We start from the raw sequence: 23,213 nt of genomic DNA on the forward strand, positions 1-23,213 counted from the left end.
TTCCACTCCGAAAACAACCCACTTATTCTTACTCTGTTTCCTAAATGCTAACCAATTCTCATTGCACTCCAGTACGTTGTCACCAACCCCTTGTGTTTTGATACTGTACCCTAATCTATCAAAAGCTTTTTCTCCAAATACCACATTCACTAGTTCTCCCCCATCTGTACTAGTTTCGTCCTCAAAAAAGAATGCTTGAGTAGGTTTGTCAAATGCAACTTTTCTTCAATAAATCTACATTGACTTGACAATCCGTTGTTGGTATTTCCAAGTGTCCTGCTATAAATCCTTTACTATGGACTCTAGCACTTTCCCTACTGATGCTAACTAGGTTGTATATTCCGTTCTCCTCCTTTAAGTGGTGGAGTTATATTATATTATGAATCTGCCAGGATTGTTACAAAACACAGAATTTTGGAAGATGACAGCCAACATTTTTGTATTTGATTTCTATGGCCACCTCTTGGAATGTAGCTGATCAGGCCCTGGGGATTTAACAGCCTTCCGTCCCATTAATTTCTCCAGCACTCCTTTTGTTTTATGTAATTAATATTAATCACCTTCATTTCCTTCTTGCCAAATAAACTCTTGCTTCTCCAACATGTTTTGCAAAGCGACAAGTAAATAGCATTACAAATACTACACCTATGAGAGTCACCAAATGCATGTAATATTGTCAGGTTGAGACATTTATCTGTTCTTCTGCTTCACTAATGTTGGTACTTACCAAAAAATCAGAAATTACTTCTGAGTTAACGTACAGCTAGATCATAAATCATCAATGTGACCACACTCCGATTCGTCCATATTATCTATCAGTGCCATCAATAATGTTTCAAAAGATGGGGAATTCTGTACCATAACTGAATTGATTTGTACATTAGTTTTATCAATTGCTTACACCTGGTTCACTATTCTGCACCTGCCAGATTTAAAAACACTGAAGCCATTGGAGCAGAAGTAACTCGTTTGGTGAGGCTGGATCCTGGAGCTGTTAGCGATATCCCAGAAGCCATACGGGTAAGACTATGAAATGAAATTAATGTCCCTGAAATAACCATCTTTGCATACAACCTTTAAATGTATGAGTTACAGAAAATAGGAAAAGCTTAATTTGAAAATAAGATAAATTTCTCATGATTTTGCAACAAAATGTGTTTATGGTTATTTCCAGGGGTCAGATGTGGTGTCATTTTAGTTGCTTTTCAACATATTTCTGCAAAGTTTAAATTTTTTGTTCTGTGTTTGTGACCTTCTAATCATGACTCATGATGAGATGCAAGTGACAAGACAACAGGCTACTTTGTAAGTTAGAATTGCTTTTTATGTATCTTTGACAATTCTTGTAGATAACTCTCATCAATCTTTTCATTGAACCTTGTGAGAATGCTAAGAAGTATTTAGCAGCTGGCTGAAAATGCTTACGCAGTTGCAATTTGTCTGAGAAGCTAACACGTTATAAAACTTGGATTTCAGTGACTGAGATGGTCCACCACATAATCTTCAGGCACTGTCCATTGAGAGTGCACTTCTTTTTTGATGGTGGAGGAGGGCAAGGAGATATAGTCTTTGTGGATTATTCTTGGGGATCATTCCTTTCAGAGGATGGCTGAGAATTTTTTGTATTTGGCAATGCTCATCTATAAGGATTCAGGTTCAGTCTTAACATGGGTAAGAGCAGGAAGTACAAGTGACTGCTAGGTCCACTGGAGTACTAATGGAAGTTTGTTTATATTGTGGGTGTTCACCATGAGAGGGAAAACATTAAACCATTGGCAGTAACAGAATCAAAAATGTGTAAGTTGTTTTCAAATTTATTTCAAAAGCTTTTGGGTTAAAAGAGACCTGACTGGAGTCAAACGCAAGTATTGTTTGTTAGGTAATAAAACTAGTGCAGGTACGATGGGCTTCCGTCTGCACCATTTCTATTCTTTGACTCTTTCTAAAAGTTTCCCCACCACTGAAAATAAACTGACTGTTCTGTAATTGCTAGCTAATCTTTACACACTGTTTTGAATAAAAGTGTAACATTTGTGACTTTTCCAGTCCATTGACAATATCCCCGAGTCTAAGTAAGACTGAAAAATTATGGCCAGTGCCTCTGCAATTTCAAGTCTCTTTGGTTGTACTTCATGTTGCATCGTCAGCCACAGGCTGAAAGAAACTTGCCAGCTTTAAGTACAGATAGTATATCCAATACCACCACCTTGTCAGTTTTAGACCTTTCTAGTGACTCATTGTCCTCTCTCTGTCACCATGGCTAGGGTAACATCCATTTCTTTAGTAAAGACAGATGCAAAATGTTCCACTAATACTTCAGCCATATCCCTTACTTCCATGTGTTAATTCCAAATGTGGTCCCTAATTTATCCCTTTGCCTATTTAAATGCTTGTAGAAGACTTTTGAGATTACCTTTTTTTGTTATCTGATAGTTTCTTTTCATTAAACCCTCCTTGCTTCTCTTATTTTTTTCACCTATCTTCTGAATCTTCTTTATTCAGCCTGGTTCTCAAATCATTTTTAAGAGTGTTTTGTAAAGGACTCTTAAGAGTTTGTATCAATTGTAAAGGGATCACTTATCATTTCCTTGGTTAATAATAATACTGACCCAAGTGACATGGCAATCCTTGATCTGGAAACCGTACCAACAAGAAGGAAGTTGATTCAGAAGCCATGTGGCCAGACACACATGCAGGAAAGCTACATGCGAAAAACTGAGAGAAAGCCATCAACCTTCAGTTTCAGGTTCGAAGAGAAAACAGACAGAAAAGGGGATGGAGAGTTTGCATGAGGAGAAGCCAGCAAGTAGAGCTCAGTTTTTGTTTTGACAGTAAGAAGAAAAATACAATTCTAGAAGTGACAATGCAAGAGTGACCTGAAAAAAACTGAGTCTAAAAGGTGATGTGAATAACACAGGCATGTGAAAGAGCTGAGTTTGTAGCAGAAGACCAGATTGTGAACCGCATATCATTTGGCCAGTTGGTTGAAAATATATTATTTAAAACTACACAATGAAGTGTTGATGCAAACGATATCCAGGGACTCAGATGGAATACGCCTGTCAATGAATGCAACTTGAGGCTGAATTGATTGAATTGGAAAGATTTAAGAGATTTCGTTTTAGGCTGCATTTATGCAGGGAGTGATGGGGATTGTAATGTGAGATGTATCTTTGTTGTATCAACTACTTAAAGCATAATCTATCTTTTTATTTGAAGTAACATTTACCCATTTATTCACCTTTGATTTGCATTGGTTATGATTTGCTTTAAAGTAGACGTTATAAGAACAGTAATGTCTTCATTTGGTTGTCGTTTGATAATTTTGGTTTGCAGTTTTCCCCAAGGGGTTTGTAATTCAATGGAATGCAAAATGATATGAGTCAATATTGGATACAGGTCAACAGAGCTATGGCTTTCAACTTCTGCAAAAGTTTCCATGTACTGCACAGCCAGTGAATTTCTCTTGAAATGCAGTCATTGTATACTGAGGGAAATATCCAGAGATCCTCTTTTCTTTAATAGTATTGATCAGTTGTTAAATCAGTGTTAACCAGGACATCAGATACACTTTCTAGCCCTTCAATAGGGCCAGAAGATATTCATGTTCACTTCTAGAGACACACCTCAAGCTGTCAGGTCAGCATCTCATCTAAAAGATGGCATATCCGATAGTGCTGTGCTCCTTCATTATTGCACTGAAATGGATTTTGAACCCAACAAGTTGGATAGTGCTGCAGCACACCCGTGTGCTCTGTACAGGTCGATGGGACATGAATGTGGTGAAGGCAATTAAATGTAGAGAAAAGTTGGACAATAAAGTGAAAAGACAAAACTGGAGGTGTTTGACAGGTAATTTTGTTGAGATACCTGAGCTAGCTAAGGGGATAGGAAAGGTAAATCTGGACTGTTATTTTCAATTGAACAATGGAAACAGGTGCAAATTAATAAAATGTTCACAAATACTTCTTTGCTGTATGAGTGATGAATGCTTGGAACGAACCCCAGTGAGAATAATGGAAGCTCAATGTTATAATCTGCTATAAGTAGTTGGATGCGAAATAGTGGAATGTATAGACTTTCTGGCTGGGTAAAATAAGATGGGCAGAAAGGCCATTGTTCACCATTGTGTTCTTATTACAAAAGTTAAAACAAAAAGCAATTTTCTGGAAATGAAAACTTAGGATTGCCCCTCAATATCTCATGGAAAAGAACAATGAATCCATTTACAAGCTTTCACTTCCTGAAGATTTGAGGGTAAGGTAATTAATATGATCTGGACTTCTTGTAAGCATAATCTTCATTTTCTAATCCTGGCGTTGGCATTTAGAAAGTTGAATGGGGAACTTGTTCCTTTTTCTACTGACTGGCTTGGAATACAATCCACCTAACATTCTGGGAGATTTTTTTTTAAAATTGCTTTTTTCTATAATGGAGAAAATGACACTACATACTGAAAGCAAACAATAAATTAGTCTGGCAAATACAGGTGATTGAGAAGTGCATGAGGCTAACTGACTTTGTTTGTTTGCTAAGTTAACCCCTTTTTCCTTTTGCATATTTTAGTTTGCAATGTAGTCACAATTTTTGCACACTTATCAAATATTCTCGAAAGTAAACATGAAACATTATTCATCTGTCACCACTTGAATGCAGTTTACTTCAACATTGGCTTCCTGTACATCGGGGAAACCAAGCGGAGGCTCGGGGACCGCTTTGCAGAACACCTACGCTCGGTTCGCAATAAACAACTGCACCTCCCAGTCGCAAACCATTTCAACTCCCCCTCCCATTCCTCAGACGACATGTCCATCCTGGGCCTCCTGCAGTGCCACAACGATGCCACCCGAAGGTTGCAGGAACAGCAACTCATATTCCGCTTGGGAACCCTGCAGCCCAATGGTATCAATGTGGATTTCACAAGTTTCAAAATCTCCCCTCCCCTCCCCCTACCGCATCCCAAAACCAGTCCAGCTCGTCCCTACCTCCCTAACCTGTTCTTCCTCCCACCTATCCCCTCCTCCCACCTCAAGCCGCACCTCCTTCTCCTACCGACCAACCTCATCCCGCCCCCTTGACCTGTCCGTCACTCACCTTTACTGGCTCCATCCCCGCCTCTTCGACCTGTTTGTTTCCTCTCCACCTATCTTCTCCTCTATCCCTCTTCTATCCGCTCCCACTCTCTCCCTATTTATTTCAGAACCCCCTTCCCCTCCCCCTTTTCTGATGAAGGGTCTAGGCCCGAAACATCAGCCTCTCTGCTCCTATGATGCTGCTGGGCCTGCTGTGTTCATCCAGCCCTGCACCTTGTCTCGGATTCTCCAGCATCTGCAGTTCCTACTACTTCAACATCTGCTTGATTCTGGGAACCTTTTCAAGATGTTGGAATGATGGTGACTTCTGGTTGATCCCTCATTTCATGACTGTTGCTGGTATTCTTTAATTGCAATATCATTATTCACATATGAATCTGTGAGTAAGTGTAAGGCTGTTTTTGATTCTGTCCTTCCCAATGTGCTTTTCTGAAAGAAGTCATTTGCTAGCCTGGCTGATGACCTTTCCTAAGGAGCAGTGATTTGATCCTCCGCATTTAATTTCAATTTAATTTAGTGGGAGATAGTGGCAGTGATCATTTTGCTAATCATTTAGCCATGGATTCCAGTCCTACATAGCAGCGGTGGAATTTAAATTCAATTAATAAAGTCTGGGATTCAAAAGTGGACTAAGTAATGGTGACCGTGATCCTATTAGCGAATATCGTAAAAACCTATTTTGTCAGCAAATATCCTTTTTAAGGAAGGAAATCTGTCCTTTCTGAACTGGCCTACGTGTGACCCAGACCTACAGCAATGCAGTTGACTCTTGATTGCCTTCTGAAATGATCGAGCAAATGACTCAGTTCAAGGGCAACTTGGGATGGGCAAAAAATACTGCCATTGCCAGTGGTGCCCACATCCTATAAAAGAAAAATAATTAAATTTATGCATCATTGCAATATATTTTCTCACTTGCCTAACGTGTTGAAGGATTCCGAGACTTGTTCCAGATGAAGGGGTATAAACAATAATTTGATCAACATACCTCTTTTGCTAACTGGACCAGTAACTCGGCTCATGTGCTAAATTTTTCAAAATTGATTCATGAGATGTGGTCTTTGCTGATTAAGCCAGTGTTTATTGTATGTCCCAAATTGCTCTTGAGAATGTGTCGTTGTGACTGCCTCCTTGTGGTATAGTTACACCCCCAGTGATAGGGAAACAATTCCAGCGTTTTGAAGAAATGGCAAGTAACTTTTGAGAGGAACTTGCAGTTGGCAATGTACATCTGTACATGCTGCCCTTGTCCTTCTAGATAGTCGAGGTCGCAGCTTTGGAATACGCCACTGGAGGAGCCTTGGAGAGCTACGGCAGAGCATTTTGTACATGGTATGCGCACTGTGGTCATTTGGTGCTGGTGCAGAGTGAATATGCTAGTTGTAGGATGAGGTGCCAATCAGGAGGGCTGCTTTGTTCTGAATGGAGTCAAGCTTCTTGCGGGATGTTTATCTGCACTCATCCAGGCAAATGGAGAGAATTTGGTCACATTCCTGATCTGTGCCTTAAAGACAGTCACTGCAGAATTCCCCACTTCTGACCTGCTTTTTGTAGCCACGATATTTACATGGCAGGTCCAGTTCATTTTCTGGTCAGTAGTAACCCCCAAGGTATTATTAGTGGGTGATTCAATGACGAAGCACCGTCCATCTATAAGCCACCTCAACAGCTTTTTCGGTAATCTGTACTAATTTACACCCTGTCAATCAATCTAACTTGTTTGATGCCATCATTTGTCTCATTGATATTGTCCTTTGCTGTTTCCCAGCTGCTGGTCTTATGTTACTGATCCCCAGCTAGCATTTCAGGCTTAATATTATTTCTTTTGCTTTTAAGAGTTTTGAGAAGAAATTAATTGTGCAGTTCCTTATTTTCTAAGGATCTCAGAACGCTGGAGTTTCAAACCATCTTTCATCCTCCCTTCCTACAGTCTTCAAAACTTAGTGTTGTCTCAGTTTTGCTTTCCAATTTATCTTTCAGCTTCTTTCTGCTTCTTGTTGTTAAGTCTCACGCAAATGGCCTCATTGCATCTCAAGCTATTGGCTGTATTAGGCTAATCAAGGGAAAGTTTTTAAGCTTTTCTGTAATTAGTGTGTGCTTGAGCTCAGACCTGCGTATATGTACGTGAATCATTTAATGTGGCAGGGTGAGTTGAGAAAGCTGTTTGAAAATACAAATGGAACCCAGGGTTTCAGCAATAGAGGAATTGATTACAAAAGCAAGGAAATTAACCTAAAATGTTACTTTAAAAGAAATGGTTCAGCCTCAGCTAGCGTATTGTGTTCACTTTTGGGCATCCCAATTCATGAAAGGTTCCAAGAGCTTGAAGCAGGTACAGAAGAGATTTACAAGAATGGGACATGGATGAGGAATTTCAGTTACATAGAAATAATGGAGAAGCCAGTTTTGCTGTCATAAAAGCGCAGTAGGTGAAGAGTACATTTGATTGAGGTGATCAGAGAATAGTTTCGATAGTCATTAAGGAAAAATTGTTTCCTGTGACAAAGGGCAGGTACTAAGAGGAAAATGATTTATAGTAATTGGTAAAAACAAAACACATGGCTGGCACAAGAAGATTAGTGTTTTTTTTAACATTGCAAGTTTCTGTGCTCTGGAATACTCTGCCAGAAAGAGTGATTTTAAAAAGAGAATTGACTGAATAAAGAAGACAAATTGCAGGACTATAGAGAAAAGAGCAGGAGAGTGGGACTCATTTAATAGTTCTAGCAAAGAGCTGGCAAAGGCATGATGGGTCAAATGGCCTCCTTTTGTGTTCTCATCATTCAATAATGTAATGATTCTAAATAAGCTATGGAAAATATTTCATGTTTTTTTCACAACATGTTCATTAACGCTGTCCTGTCATTCACATTAATGGCAGATCATTGAGCACCATCATTAGAATTTCCCAAGCCATTTACTACTGTTTTTGTTGCTAATAAAGGAGTTTGTTTGCACAGACTCCTACAGATCTATTTCGCCCTGAGATGTAATGATCTCTGTGGTGCAATTGCAGAATTTCCTCTCATTAAGACTAAATTAATTTGATTTGTACATTTAGGAATTCATGTCATGAATGAAGTAAATAAGAACTTAACCACCTTGTCCATTGTTTAACCTTTTGTAATTGCTTAAAAGTCAAATTTGACCTTCATGCTCTGTCCAGTATTTATTCCCCAGCAACATCACTAAAACAGGTTATCAGATCATAATTATATTATTAATTGTGGAAATTGAGTGCCGATTGGCTGCTGCATTTCTCAAATACAAATGTGACTACCCTTCAAAACAGTGCTTCATTAATTGTAAAACACTACGGGGTATCCTGAGATTCTGAAAAACTCTGTAATAATGCACATCAGAGCACCAACATCTGCTGCAATCTTCAGTTTGAAATGCATACAAATTAATGAGACTGTAGATTTAGACTTCATAAGCAATTGCCCTAAAGCTCTGGGATGAGAAAACTGAATAAATGGACAGGGTAATATAACAGGTAACAATAGATGATAAATAATTTCAATGCACTATTTACCATGCAAGTAGCACAGGTGGCTATGATACTGGATAATCAGATGAGTAATGAGACAAGTACACTTAAAACGAAAAAGGGATGTATTGAATAAACTAAAGAAACTCAAGGAGGTAAAAACCCCTGGGCTTGACGGATTGCATTCATACATTTGAAAAGAAACTGGAGCAGAAATAGCAAAGGCATTGCTGCATTATCAAAGATGTGGAGGTGCCGGTGTTGGACTGGAGTGGACAAGGTCAGAAATCACACAACACCAGGTTATAGTCCAACAGGTTTATTTGAAATCACAAGCTTTCGGAGCTTATGCTGAAAAAGGAAAACATTATCAAGAAAGGATGAACAGGCTTCTCTCTTTTAAAAAAAAACACTGCAGTGTGATATCATAGCGTTCTTTAAAATTACGGAAGGTGTTGATAGAGTGGATGTAGAGGAAATGTTTCCACTTGTAGGGAAGAACATACCAGAGACATTCAGTGTAAGAGAGTCACCAATAAATCAAGTAGGGAAATCAGAAAATTATTATTTTCTCAAAGGTCGATGAGATTGTGGTATTCACTACCGTAGGAAGTGCTTCAAGTGATTGACCTTGCACTTAAGGAGCAACTAGCCAAGTGTGTGAGCAAGAAATGAATGGAGAGTTGCGCTGATAAATGTAAACAAGGGAAGACTGCAGCAGACAAGTGAAACATAAATTCCAGCATGGGCTGGTTAGGCCAAATGGCCTGTTTCTGTGCTTGACGTTCTGTGTAATTTTATATAAGCCTCCATGCATCACATCATGCAAAAAAAGATGAATAAAGCTATGACACCTTTGCCTTTGGCAAAATGTACAACTGCTTGCCTGAGTAAACTCTGCCAGACATCTGCTCAATTAGGGAGATTGGCCAACAAAACAAAGTAGAGATGCCATAGGCATGACCAACACACCCTTGTATCAGCATATGTGAATGTAATGTAATGAAGAGAAAATTCATACACCCACTGGAATGCTTGGAGGGGTGGTCCTTTTACAGTCTTGTTACCCTTCAACTCTAAAACTGTCAGCAAAATTATCTAGAATATGGCTAATACTGTTTCCACAAAATCTTTAAAGCAGAAAAAGAGGGGATTTAATTGCAGTTTTTACAATAATGAAATAATTTGTTGGAGTGAATATACAGAAGTTGATTTCTAACGTTAGAGTGTGACAAAAACGATGGTGAGGAAAAGACTAACTGCCCTATCAAGTGTGACCTACTTTAGTAACAATTTTAAATCGTTATTTGAAGTTTAGGAGAGGCTTTAGGAGAAATTTCTTAATACAGCATGATATATTACCACAAGGGGTGATTAATATAAGTGCCATTCAACTGGATGGCAAAACTGGACTGATGTTTAAAGCGTATGGGGAGAGAACAGGAAATGGGGATTAGATTTGAGTTGCTTTACTTTGTGTACGATTGTGCATCAATTGGTCAGTTACAGTACTATGAAGTTTTATGGTAAAGTTAAGACTATCAGCCACTGGGTGAAATAACTTAAATGAAATAGCTGTTGGTAGCTATTACTTAATTTGCTGCCAAAATAATTGTGAAGCTGAAGGTGTTTAAGGTTATTTAAGTATAAATGGCACAGCAGACGAGGCCAGGTTTGTGATTAAACCCACATAACTCAGACATTACTGTTCATGTTATAGTGTTCCACCATTCGTTTTGCTAAATTGGCACTTCGCTGTCTGCCTCACCATGGATGGGTATTAGTTGTTCTAAGGTTGCTGTGTTTGCAGAACAGATACAAACTACACTCACCATAACAAAAACTAATTTTCTGTTTCAGTCTCAGTACCTTTTTAATGGCATAGTAAGTGTTAATTACAGCCAGTAATTTCCCTGGCACTGAAAAAATTAATGTATTATGATTGTGAAGTCTCACTTCTTCAGCTTTTAATTACTGGAGAAATTTATAAATATAGACATTTGAGTGTTTGTTTATTTTTATTTTATAATTTGTTCCTGCTCTTGATCCTTTTTTCTTTTATTCCCTTTACATCTCTCTATATCTGATTTGATATTGAATGCACACACTGTCATTCCTTTATGTCTTTGTGATATTTATTTCAAAAACCTTCAACCTGATTACTGAAGCAGATTTGTTATTTATTCCATTCACACTGGTCGCCAGATGTCCAGTTACCCTTCACTGTGACACTATCACCTCTCGCAGAAAGTAACTTGTCAGCTAAAAGCTTGAAAACCTAAAACATGTAAAGGAAGTCCAACTAAGAGCAGACACTGTTAAACCTTGCATTGCAGCAAATTATGACTTAGAGTGCAGAAGAATGCCGGAGTGGAGGTTAAAACGTTCCAGAAGGAAGTGTCCCTGTCATTTTCTCCCGTTTCTCACTCTCTAGTTAGCAGTGTGATCTTTTTCTAGCATGTTATCTCAAAATAGCTTGTGTTTCAAATGAACTCCTTGCATACCAATATATCAATGGAATGAAAAACAGACATTAAGTTGTTGGTGTGGGTGGGAGCCTAGTCAAAGCAAGGTTATTAGGTTTGTGAAAGGAGTGAAAATGTGATAAGATGGTGGAATTTGTCAATGCAAGGGAAGAGTAGTCATTGATGGTTGAGTGGGATGAGTGAGAAACAGGTTGGTAACCTGTGTAGGAGGACTAAAGAATGCATATGGAAATGCACATCTCTAGAAGACAACAGAAGAAAATAAGCACAAGGATCAAAATAATATTGAAAACAAGTGGGTAGTAGTTTTTTTTTGTGCTGCATTCCCCTATTATATTTTGAACTGTCTTGATGAAATAATTTGTATACATGCAGTTGGTAAAACTGTAACATGATCTGTTAAACTTGTAACTTACTTTTCAATTGGTTAATCATTGAAATAAGTTTTTGTGTAATTGTTGATAGCCAGTCTTGGTGTCCTTGTTTTGTAGCATCTGGTCACTTTGCATACCATTGATGCCGATGCCCCAGAGCTGAGCCATATTTTATGTTGGGCACCTACAGATCCACCAACTGCCCTCTCTTACTTTTCAAGTTTATATCCACCACATCCACTGACTGCACAGTATGCTGTAAAAGTGCTGCGTTCGTTTCCTCCGGTAAGAAGCCAGTAGTTTATAAATTAATTGCTCAGAGAATGTGGTATTGAATGTTACACACACTTCCAGGAACTACCATACTTGTGTTCTGTAGCTGTTTTTCAGGTCATTCTATTTATTATAAATGTGTTCTCCAGCTCATCATGGGAGAAAAGTTGGTAATGTTTTGTACATTTGGCATTCTAGTACAGTAATTTGTTTTTTTGCGAATTAGTTCATCAGCAAGTGTGGCACAACTTGAAGTGTGATGGGTACAACTTAACTACCAGAGTTTGTTTTATATAGACTGCATTTTAAATGATTGTTTCAATTCTATCCAGTTGGTATAGTAGTTAGAGCACTACCTCCAACCTATGAATAAATATTTCTACATTCATTTCACTCACCAAGTATTGAAATTGTGGCTATCCATCCTGAGATTTTCTTGAACCAGCTGATATTCTGAGAGGTATATATTGTCACTGATCCTTTACAAAGTAGATTGTAGTAGTTGCAGACCCTTCCTTCAGTGCCAGTGCACCCGACCTTGCCCCCTCACCCCTCCATGCAGACAATGCTGACAGTTGTCATCCTTGTGACATGGTTTTTGGGGCATGTTGATGCTTAACCTCAGGGTCTTATTTCTCTGCATAAGTGAGCCCTCAGAACAATGGTGGACATTCCTCCTCATTGCGTTTCGGTTTTATTGATGTGTCACTGAGGCTGCACATTGAACTCTATTTAAGAGGCTTTCACAAAGAACATGACAAAAAGCAAACAAACAGAAATTATTGGAGAAACTGAGCAGTTCTGGCGACCATGTGTGGGAAGAAAGCACAGTCAACATTTTGAGTCCAGTGGTCCTTGTTTAGAATTTCCTGCTTTTTAATTTTTGTTGCTTGGCTGCAATCATATGCAACATGGGGGAGGTGATGGCCTAGTGATATTATTGCTGGTCTGTTAATCCGGAGACCCAGATAATGTTCTGGGGCCCAGGTTCGAATGCTGCTAGAGCAGATGGTGGAATTTGAATTCAATAAATTAAGAATCTAATGATGACCATGAACCCATAGTCGATTTGTCTGAAAAACCCATCTGGTTCACTAATGCCCTTTAGGGAAGGCAACTACCATCCTTACCTGGCCTGGCCTACACGTGACTCCAGACCCACAGCAATGGGGTTCACTCTTAACTGCCCTTCTAGGCAATTAGGGATGGGCAATAAATGCTGCCTAGCCAGAGAGACCCTCATCCCGTGAATGAATAAAGCATTTTAAAAAAATGAATTAAAGAAATTGTTGGAAGATATTAAATTTTTTGTTTCAGATTTCCAGCATCCACAGTTCCTTGTTTTTTTTGTTTAATGGCACAATGCAACATTAAAATCTAATTGCAAGGTGCTTATGTGAAAATCACTTCTTTGGTCTATTAATTTTTTTTAAACTTAAAACTGCAAACAGATCCTGGGAAATTGAAATCTTTTCACTGCATGACAGATAAATCTTGCATCTGACCCTATTTTTAGAAAAAAGTATATTCCCACATCATTAACTAACTGCCTTTTTGAAGTAAAATTCACAATACCTGATGCTTATTTTTACCTGTTGTCTGTCCATTTACTGCACTCCCAGGTATCACCATTATTCAGACCTTCCTTCCAGTTCCTGCTCTGTGGGGACATTTCCAGCTGAAGTGGGAATCCCTAATTTCTCTTCAGAGATGCTGAGAGACCCTGCTGCACATTCCCAACATCTGGCTTTTTTCTTGTTGGTTGGCTAGAATCATGTGCGGCAGAAAAAAAGGGAATGAAAAGAATTTTGGGAAGATCGTAAATTTTTTATTTGAATATATTGGAGAAAACCATCTACTTGTGGGGTGTGTGTTTTGACTGATCTGCTAATCACTAACTTCTCTTTATTTCCTCAAACAGGATGCAATTCTGTTCTACATTCCGCAAATTGTTCAAGCTCTCCGATACGATAAGGTAGGGAACGCATTCACTTTATTTGCTTAAAGGCAGACAACAAAGGACTTTGCTACTTCACACTGTTGTTTGGTTTACTATCTACTGAGCTTAAAAGTTCAGAAATTCATGGAACAAAAGCAAAGTTGCTGGTAAAGTTCAGCAGGTCTGGTGGCATCTATGAAGGAAAAACAGAGTTAACGTTTCAGGTCCGGTGACCCTTCCTCAGAAGGCCTTTGCCGTATTTTCCTTGGAAAGAATGACTTTTCCATTCTATTGCGAAGACTTTTGCATTTCTCCAAATTTTCTTCTGATGCAACAGAGTTGATTTATTGAATTTGCTTTTGAAAAATATAATTGCTGTCGACAGGGTACAATCTGAAAGGTGGATTTGTTTTCTCTTTTTTAAATTTTTCACCACTCCCGTATTATGTTCATGTTATGGAAGTATCAAGGAACCTAGTCAAATATTGAATCCTTAGCCACAGTGGACAGGCTCTGCTGAAAATAGGAAGAAAGGACTTTGGAGCAGGAGCAGGAGTAGGCTATTTGTCCCTTCCAGCTTGTTCCTCGTTTTAATAAGTTTGTGGTTGAAGTGGTTTTGATCTCGGCTCCACTTTACAGTCTGCTTCTTACAGCTCCTTCCCTCCCTGTCCATCAAAATCTGTTTAACTCAGCCTTAAATAAATATAAAGACACTGCCTCACTACCTTCTGGAGAAGAGAATGCCACACTCTAATAAATTGGCAAGTGGGGAAAAAAAAATCTCCTCGTCTCTGTCCTAAAAGAAGATCTCTTTTTCTTAAACTGTCTCCTAGTTTCAGTTTCCCTAACAAGAGGAATTATCCTCCTGGTATCCATGCTATTAAGTTCCCTCAAGATCACATACATATTAGTATGATCACCTCTCATTCTGCTGAACTATATCATGTTGCAACCTGAATCCTGAGAAGACTTGCTTTGGAACTTACATTCTCATTTGTACTTGCTGCAATGTTTGGCCTTTGGGGGTCCTGTAAAATTCTTGGAGGGTTGCCAGGAACAAGACAGAATTCCAGCTGGAGCTATTTTTTTCAAATCACAGACCTATTCATATAAATGACTGGTGGACCAAACAACTTCCTTTTTAATGAGCATTGATATTTAGTCTCGCATGTACATGTTAAAGAGTCACTGTATCACCTGCTGTGTGTAGCTCCTTCTACCATGAGATCTGCTGGTACAGTGTACCACGCTTACACATCCACTTAGCTTGTCTTCAAATACTCTGTGACATCTGGCATTCAGCCACGCCCAGGTCAATCCTGTTTCTATCCTCTATTTTGTCTTCTAGAAGAGATCCTTGGAGCTTTTGAATCTGCAACAAGTATGTTTTTGGACTATTATGCCAGCTGGCAGAACTATGAATACTAATTACCTCTAGACTATTAAATTTTCATGTGTTAGCTCTATTAACCCACTGTTATTTTACAATATATTCTAGATGGGATATGTGAGAGAGTATATCTTGTGCGCAGCAGCCAAATCTCAGCTTTTAGGTCATCAGTTTATTTGGAACATGAAAACCAATATATACACTGATGAAGAAGGCAGTCATAAGGACCGTAAGTATTTAGACCGCTGTATTGTATGAAGGACAATAGACCTTTATTCATTGTCCCATTCCTTAACCCACTGTGTAGTTGATGTTCCTTTGTTAGTTCTGCCTATGCTTAGGGTTGAGTGTCATTAATCTGGCCAGGATTTACCGCCCATACCTTTTTCTTTTGAGAAGGTGGTAGCAAGCTTTTGTGATTGAACTGTTTTGTCTACAGGCAAGTCCATATTAAAAGAAAGACTGCTGAAATATTTAAACAAAAGCGAAATACTGTGTACGCCGGAGATCAAAAATAAAAACACAATGTGCTAGAGAAACTCGGCAAGTCCGGCAGCATCTGTGGAAAGAGAAACAGAGTTAACTCTCTGAATTCAATGTGACTTTTCTTCAGAATCGAAGCATTAAGTAAAGTTCCCCTCTCTAGAGGTCCTGCCAGACCTGGTGAATTTCTCCAACACTTTGTTTTCACTTATGCTGAAATATTTGTTAAATGGGTCTGTTTAGCTTTCTTAACTGAAAGGATCACACAACAAGATTTTTCAACCGCTCAGACTTTTTTTAACTGTAGAAAACAGATTAAAAGCAACATTGAATAAAACCTGTCCATAGACAACTCATTCTAAGCTACAAAAAAGTTTTCTGTCAACTTCTAAAGCAACTGAAAGCCTCCTACACACACGCGCACACACACCGCACGCACACACTCCTGCTGTTGTCCAGGCAGATGACCCCTAATCCCAGAACTGATTTACACAGTAGGGGACAAATGGGAGAGTTTATACCTCTAGCCAAAGTAAGGCTAATCTTCGAGTCCCACTTAAATCAGCATGAATTGACTCTGGTCGAACTGAGTATGTACTGTCACCCACATCTAACGTGATGGTTGGCAGCCTCTTGTAGATTGAACTGTTCATGAGATTGAGTGACTGATTCAGATATTTCAGGAAAACATTTAACCCAACCCTACAATGGTTTCCAATGGGTACTTCCCGTCCCCTCAAAACCCATTTCCATCTACCTTGTATTCGGGTAGAAATGCTAAAGCTATCTTCTAGATTCCCAACTTCATTCTATGTTGGAATTAAATAGGTTAAATGAAATGAAATGAAAATAAACAAATGACAAAGTACAGTACAGGGACAGGCCCTTCGGCCCTCCAAGCCTGTGCCGACCATCAGGCCCTAATTAATCTAAAAACAAACCTGCCATATTTTCGATCCGTATCCCTCTATTCCCTCCCTATTCATATACCCCTATTCATGTTAAAGTATAACTGTTTATAAAATCTGATATTTCTAACATCTCCCTGGGACTCGGAGACTAATAGTCTATGCACCATCAGCACAACTGCCCTGACCGTTGTTGACAGGTATGAAAGTCTTGTGTCTCCTTCCCATTAAAGCAACCTGGGTCCCCCTGTCACCCTTAGTGACCAAGTCAGTCAGACCTGCTGGCAGGTAGAGTTAGAGCTGGTCGCGTAACACATTCTTCTAATCGTTATTCATAAAAGGGTTTCAATCCCCAGTGCTACTTTGTAAAGCAAGCTATTGGAGTAAAAGCCAGAGACAGAATTAAATTGCATACTTCAGGTCCTGTTATGTTTCTTCAAATACCCAAACATTTATGCCAACCAAAACTGTCAAAGGTTGAACCTCTGTCCTGTCACACTGATGGTACAAATCTTGATCTATTTCATTTTTTTGGAGTGATCTATACTGTATTACACTTTCATAAGGGTTTGCAAATCTGGGACAGAGTGAAGAATTTGATGCTTTTCTTTCTTTTAGATGTGTACTTGCTTTCATTCATACCACAAATGCACTCTGTTGTCTGTTGTCTAAAAAAGACTTCATTATTCTGTAAAGACGCTAAGAAACATGAGCGTTTTGTCTTGTAGGACTATATGGAGCTCTTAAAAGTCAAGGGCATAATGCCAGTTGATCAGATCATCAACTTGATTCAGTATTGGGCACAGACACATTGTGTTTGGCCACCTGAGTAACCCATTGGGCACAGGGTGTTGCTGTACAAGCTTGTTGCAGACTAGAATGGTAGACTGTGCAGTTCCATGCATGATTAGCTGCATGATATCATTCTAAAATCTCTATTATAATGTCTAGGTGGGGTGGGAAAATGAAAAAAAACATTTGAAAATAAAAAGGTGTGTTTTACAATAGACCACTCCAACAGCTGGCGGGCAGGTTGAAGAATGATGTTTGACAGTAGCTTGTATTTTTTTTTATACATCTGAATGGGTTTACAATGCCAGCAGGCCTGTGAAAGTGGAGAAATCAAAGCAAAGAACAGTGTCAATGGGTTAATGTTTGTGAAGTAATCCTGCCCTACATAAATTATATAGCTTACTAACTCTGGTAAATCTCATCTGGCTTCAGGCTGGAGCAAGTCCCATTTGACTGCTGAATTGGCAGATTTCTCAATGAGAAAGCAACTGGGTGTTTGTTTGTTTTGTTGGCAGCTGATATTGGTGAGTTACTGGAACAACTGATAGAAGAAATCACTGGTTCATTATCAGGCCCAGCTAAGGACTTCTACCAGCGAGAGTATGACTTCTTCAACAAAATCACCAATGTTTCTGCTATCATCAAGTAAGATGGTGAACTTTCATGTTATTTTGAAAATTGGTATGATGAATGTTGTATTGCCCTTACCAATCAACAGAAAGCACTTTGGTTGCACAAAGATAATGGAATTGTTTTATCCAAATTTCATTTTCCTGTCCATCAGTCAAGAGTTTTAAAAAAAAATTCTTAATGCTACACTTAGCTTCTGCAAGAAGAACAGACAGGTAAGCACATGCAACTTCACTGTGCCTATGACTCCATGATGTTGCAATGACAGTGTGATCGAAAAGAAACACTCTTGTACAGTGTTGATTTTTCAGGTTCTTTCATTGTTTAAAAGCACACACGACAACCCTGGATACCCCTCATTGTCTCTTTGCAAAATCTTGATCTATTATTTGAATATTTTATACATTTGTTTGAATTTGGGAAGGACCAAGCCATTCAATTCAGATGCATATTTTTTTCATGCATTTAGTTTTTTTTGTAAAGGCACGAGCAAATATTGGAACCTATCTGGTACCAGGTGCATTTGCCAAAATGGAACCATCAACTTTTCAACCCTGTGCTTTCTGTCTTTCTTAGCACCTTGGTTTTAGAATTTTCATCCTTATTTTTGAACATCACTGTGGCCTGGTCCCTTCTTATCTCTGCAATCTCCTACACACCATGACCAACTGAGATATCCGCAGTGTTCCAATTCTTGCCTCTTTAGACCCTTGATTTTAACTGCTTCTCCACTATTGACCATGCTTGCCGCTACCAAGGGCCCCAGCTCTGGAATTCCTTCCCTAAACCCCTTGGTCTCTCTGCTCCTTTAAGATCGTCCTTAAAACCTACTTCTTTGATCAGGCTTTTGGTCACCTAATATCTTAATGAGGCTCAGTGTTAAGGGTTGTTTAGTGATAATCTTATGATGTGCCTTGAGACATTTTCCTGTATTAAAGGAATGATATAAATAAGTTTTTTTTAATGGTAGCATTTAGTATCCAAGGCTTTAAAAATGGAGGCATAGAACACAAGAGCTAGGAAGTTATGGTGAACTTACGTAGGACACAAGTTCGGCTTCAGTTGGAGTATTGTTCTGGGCACCACACTTCAGGAATGATGTGAAGGTGTTAGAGACCATGCAGAAATGATTCACAAGAACAGTTCTAGGGATGAAGAACTTTAATAATGATGATATTTGGAGAAGTTAGTGCTTTTTTCTTTGGAGAAGAACCCTGACAAAATTCCAGCAACAGCACTGAAGATTCTGGGTGCTCCAGAACTTGGTGCTCCAGAACTTGCCGCACCCCAAGAGAAGATGTTCCAGTACAGTTACAATAGTGGCATTTGTCTGACCATGTGGAAAATTGCCCAGATATGTCCTGTACACAAAAAGCAGGACAAATGTAACCCAGCCAATTACTGCCTCATGAGTAAAGTGATAGAAGGTGTCATGAACAGTACTATCAAGCAGCACCTGCTCACCAAAAACCTGCTCAATGATGCCCAGTTGGGGTTCTGTCAGATCTACTTAGCTCCTGACTCATTACAACCTTGATAATAAAGTTGCTTTTGACTGAGTGTGACATTGAGGAGCCCTAGCAAGACTGGAGTCAGTTGGAATCTGGGAAATCTCTCTGCTGGTTGGAATTATACCTGACAAAGAGGAAGATTGCTATGATAGTTAAAAGTCAGACATCTCTGCAGGAGTCCCTTATGGTAGCATCCTTGGCCCAACCATCTTCACCCAATTCAATGACCTTCCCCCTGTCATAAGGGAATGTTTGTTGATCATTGCACAATGTTCACCATTCATCACTGTTGAGATACTGAAGCAGCCCATGCTCAAATGCAACAAGATCTAGACAGTATTCAGACTTAGGCTGACAAATAGCAAGTAAAATTCACACTGCAGAAGTGCAAGGTAATGACCATCTCCAACAAGCGAGAATCTGACCATCATCCGTTGTCATTCAGTGATATCACCATCACTGAATTTTCCACTGTCAACAACCTGGAGGCTGCCAGTGACCAGAAACTGAACTGGGCGAGTCATATAAATACTGTGGCAAAAACAGCAGGCCAAAGGGTAGGAATCCTGTGGTGAGTAACTCCCCTCCTTACTGCCCAAAGGCTGTCCAACATCACGTGGTCACATTTAAGTTACATGGGATCCACAGTGATACAAAATTGACTTGGTCATAGAATACAAAAAGTAGATGAGGATATTTTTCTGACTGGAGGTTTATGATTGGTAGCATTCCACAAGGATCAGTACTGGGACCTCTTGTTTATGATATATATAAATTATTTGGATAAAAATGTAGGTGGCCTGATTAGTAAATTTGCAAAGGACATGAAAGTTTTTGTTTGACCACATTTGGAGTTTTGTGTGCAGTTCTGGTTGCCACACTAAAGGAAGAATGTAGAGGCTTTGGAGAGAGTGCAAAAAGAGGTTTACCAGGATGTTGCCTGGATTTGAGTGATTAGTTATAAGGAGGGGTTGGACAAACTTGGATTGTTTTCATTAGAGCTTCGGAAGCAGAGGAGTGACCTGATAGAAGTATATCAATTTGTGAGAGGCGAGGATAGGGTGGGATAGTCGGAGTCTTTTTCCCAGGATGAAAATGTCAAGTACTAGAGGGCATAGGTTTAAGGTGAGAGGGGGCAAGTTTAAAAGAGATGAGTGAGGCAGGTTTTTTTACAGAGGGTGGTAGTTGCCTGGAAGGGGCGATTCCAGGGGAGTTGATCGAAGCAGATGCGATAGCAACATTTAACAGGCATTTAGGCAGACACATGAACAGGCAGGGAATGGAGAGATGTGGACCATGTGCAGGGACATGGGAGTAGGGCATCATGGTTGGCACAGACGTGGTAGGCCAAAGGGCCTGTTCCTGTGCTGGACTGTTCTTTGTTCAATCTACAAGGCTCAAGTGAGGAGTATGGTGGAATACTAGCCACTTGCCTAGATGAGTGAAGCTCCAACGACACTCAAGAAGCTTGACGCCATCCAGGACAAAGCACCCACTTGATTGACACCACATCCACACACATTCACTCCCTTCATCACCAAAGCTCCGTAGACTACACCTTCCAAACCCATAACCACTACCAGTTAGAAGGACAAAAGCAGTAGATACATAGGAACACCTCCACCTGCAAGATTCCTGCTTCCCCCCCTCCCGTTCATTGATCCTTTGGCAGTAATACATGAGTTCTAACTCACGCCTTGTCCTGTTCTCTTATCTCTCAGCTTGCTGCCCTACATTTGGCTCATCATCCAGCAATGCATTTTTACCCTTATTTTCAAATCCCTTCATTGTTTAATCTCTCCCTATTTCAGTAACTTTCTCCAGCCCTTCAGCCATCAGAGATCTCTGTGCTCCTTCAATTACCGGGGTCAGTTACCCATCTCTGATTTTATCCTATCATTGATGGTCTTTAACTGCCTGGGGCAAATACTATGAATTTCCCTCCCTAAGCTGCTGCTTCTTCTCCCTTCCTTTTAAAGTGTTCTTTAAAACGTGTCTCTTTGACCATGTTGTTAGTCGTCAGTCCTAATAGCTTCCTACATATAACCCTTTCAATTTTATTTGATAGCGCAAGTGAAGTAGCTTGGTAGATTTTACTATATTTTGTGGTGCTATATAAATACAAGCTTTAGCAGTTTCCAACACCACCTCTTATCCATCAACCAATTTTTCCCATGTTTCTCGTACAGAATAAAGGCAGTCTAGTACAATGTGATGAAGTATTAAATAAAGCAATGTTTAATATACTCTAAACTAGAAATATTTGTGACTTTGAAATGAAGAGTAGTCTTTTTAATTGCGTGAGTTTCAGTGCGATTGTCAGTTGCTGAAACAATTCACATACTGTTTAGAAATTGATCTTCATGAAGTGGGGACACACCAATATTTTAAGTGCTTATTTTAAAGCTGTAAAGTCCGCAATGAAAGGAAATTGCAAGCGTACATGTACAACGTAGATTGCATGTTTTTAAGAAATATTTTTAAACACTTTCTGAAGGCAAAAAAAAATGAAGGTAATCGAGAGCTGCCATTTAATTCCATGGGACACGTTTTATTGAAGTGGAGTAATTTGTTCACCTTGTTTACTTATGAAGTAATTCCCAGTTGCTTCATTATGATTAGCTTGGTTTCATTATTGTGCTGTTTCTAAGTGCATCCATGTCCGAATCTCTAATTAGAAGTTAATGCTTTAACTCTCTTTTTATTTCAGTCATTATATTTGTTCCTTCTTTATGAATTAAATTTTATCGATCAGACACTTTGAGGAATTGTGAATGTTTGCCTAAAATTCCACAATTAATTCTGTTCGATACTGACGCTGCACAAAATTAGAATGTGGAGACTGACTATCAGTGAGGGTGCACGGGTCCCTGAAAGAAATGGTCTCGTTTCGTCTCAGTTTTTGCCTTACTACCCAATTTGCATTTTAGCTGTGCAGGAGTGCAGAGCTGAAAGGGTTTTCTGAAACTAAGTTTGTAATATAAATGCAGTCTTTTTTATTTATTCTTTCATGGGATGTTGGTATTATTGTCAAGGCCAACATTTATTTCCCATCCTGAATAGTCCTTGTGTCTTTCCACATGAGGTCGGCAGATTTTCTTTCATGAATGACGTTCATAGTTTTTAACAACTGTCGATAATTGTTTTGTGTTCACCATAACCAAGATTAGCTGTCCATTCCATCTTAATTCATTGAATTACATTTCACCAGCTGCTGTGGTGGGATTTGTCCCTATTGCAATTATCCAGTCCTCGGGATTACTAGTCCAGGGCTATCGTATCTCTCTCACTCTGTCTCTCGTGCGCTCTGTCTTAATTACATATAAATAATCTTTGGCTAGGTCTTATCAGAAAAGCAGTAAACTGAAAGAACATTTAATTACTCAGAATGCTTCCATTCCTCCTTCAGGCCATATCCTAAAGGTGAAGAAAGGAAGAAAGCTTGTCTGAAGGCCTTATCTGAGGTTAAAGTCCAGCCTGGTAAGAGAATGTACCTTTCTTGGGACATTTCAAATACCAGTGTAGTATCAGTTGTCATTTTGTAAATGTTTCCATATCTTTAATTATTTGCAATTTGAGAGTCTTTACTTTAGAAGACCATGTTGTTCTCCGCTATTTTTACGTTAAAGCGAATGGGCTGTAATGGCATAGCGACGGTATCCATACCTCTGAGCCAACAGGCCCAGGTTCAAGCTGTATCTGTTCCAGAAGTGTGTAACAGAAACTGAACAAAATGATTTTAGAAATATTTACGATAATGAAGAGAAGAACACTGAAACATTGGTCTGTTTTCTTTTTGGTTTCAGGTTGTTACCTTCCCAGTAATCCAGAAGCTATTGTTTTG

The 23,213-nt window shown here is 39.2% G+C and overlaps 1 protein-coding gene across 1 annotated transcript; it reads left to right on the forward strand.

The window, feature by feature from the left end:
* Nucleotides 1-927: 927 nt before the first annotated feature.
* LOC125481397 (putative inactive phosphatidylinositol 4-kinase alpha-like protein P1) lies at nt 928-23,207 on the forward strand (the record flags this gene model as incomplete). Its single annotated transcript, XM_048592890.1, has 7 exons — nt 928-1,020; nt 11,561-11,728; nt 13,638-13,691; nt 15,154-15,274; nt 17,744-17,873; nt 22,779-22,849; nt 23,176-23,207. Coding segments are annotated over exons 4-7 (354 nt in total), but the record flags the coding sequence as incomplete, so codon positions are not given.
* Between the last annotated feature and the right edge of the window lie 6 nt (nt 23,208-23,213).

Source organism: Rhincodon typus, unplaced genomic scaffold (genome assembly GCF_021869965.1).
Source record: "Rhincodon typus isolate 14 unplaced genomic scaffold, sRhiTyp1.1 hic_rhity00001979, whole genome shotgun sequence".
NCBI lineage: Eukaryota > Metazoa > Chordata > Chondrichthyes > Orectolobiformes > Rhincodontidae > Rhincodon > Rhincodon typus.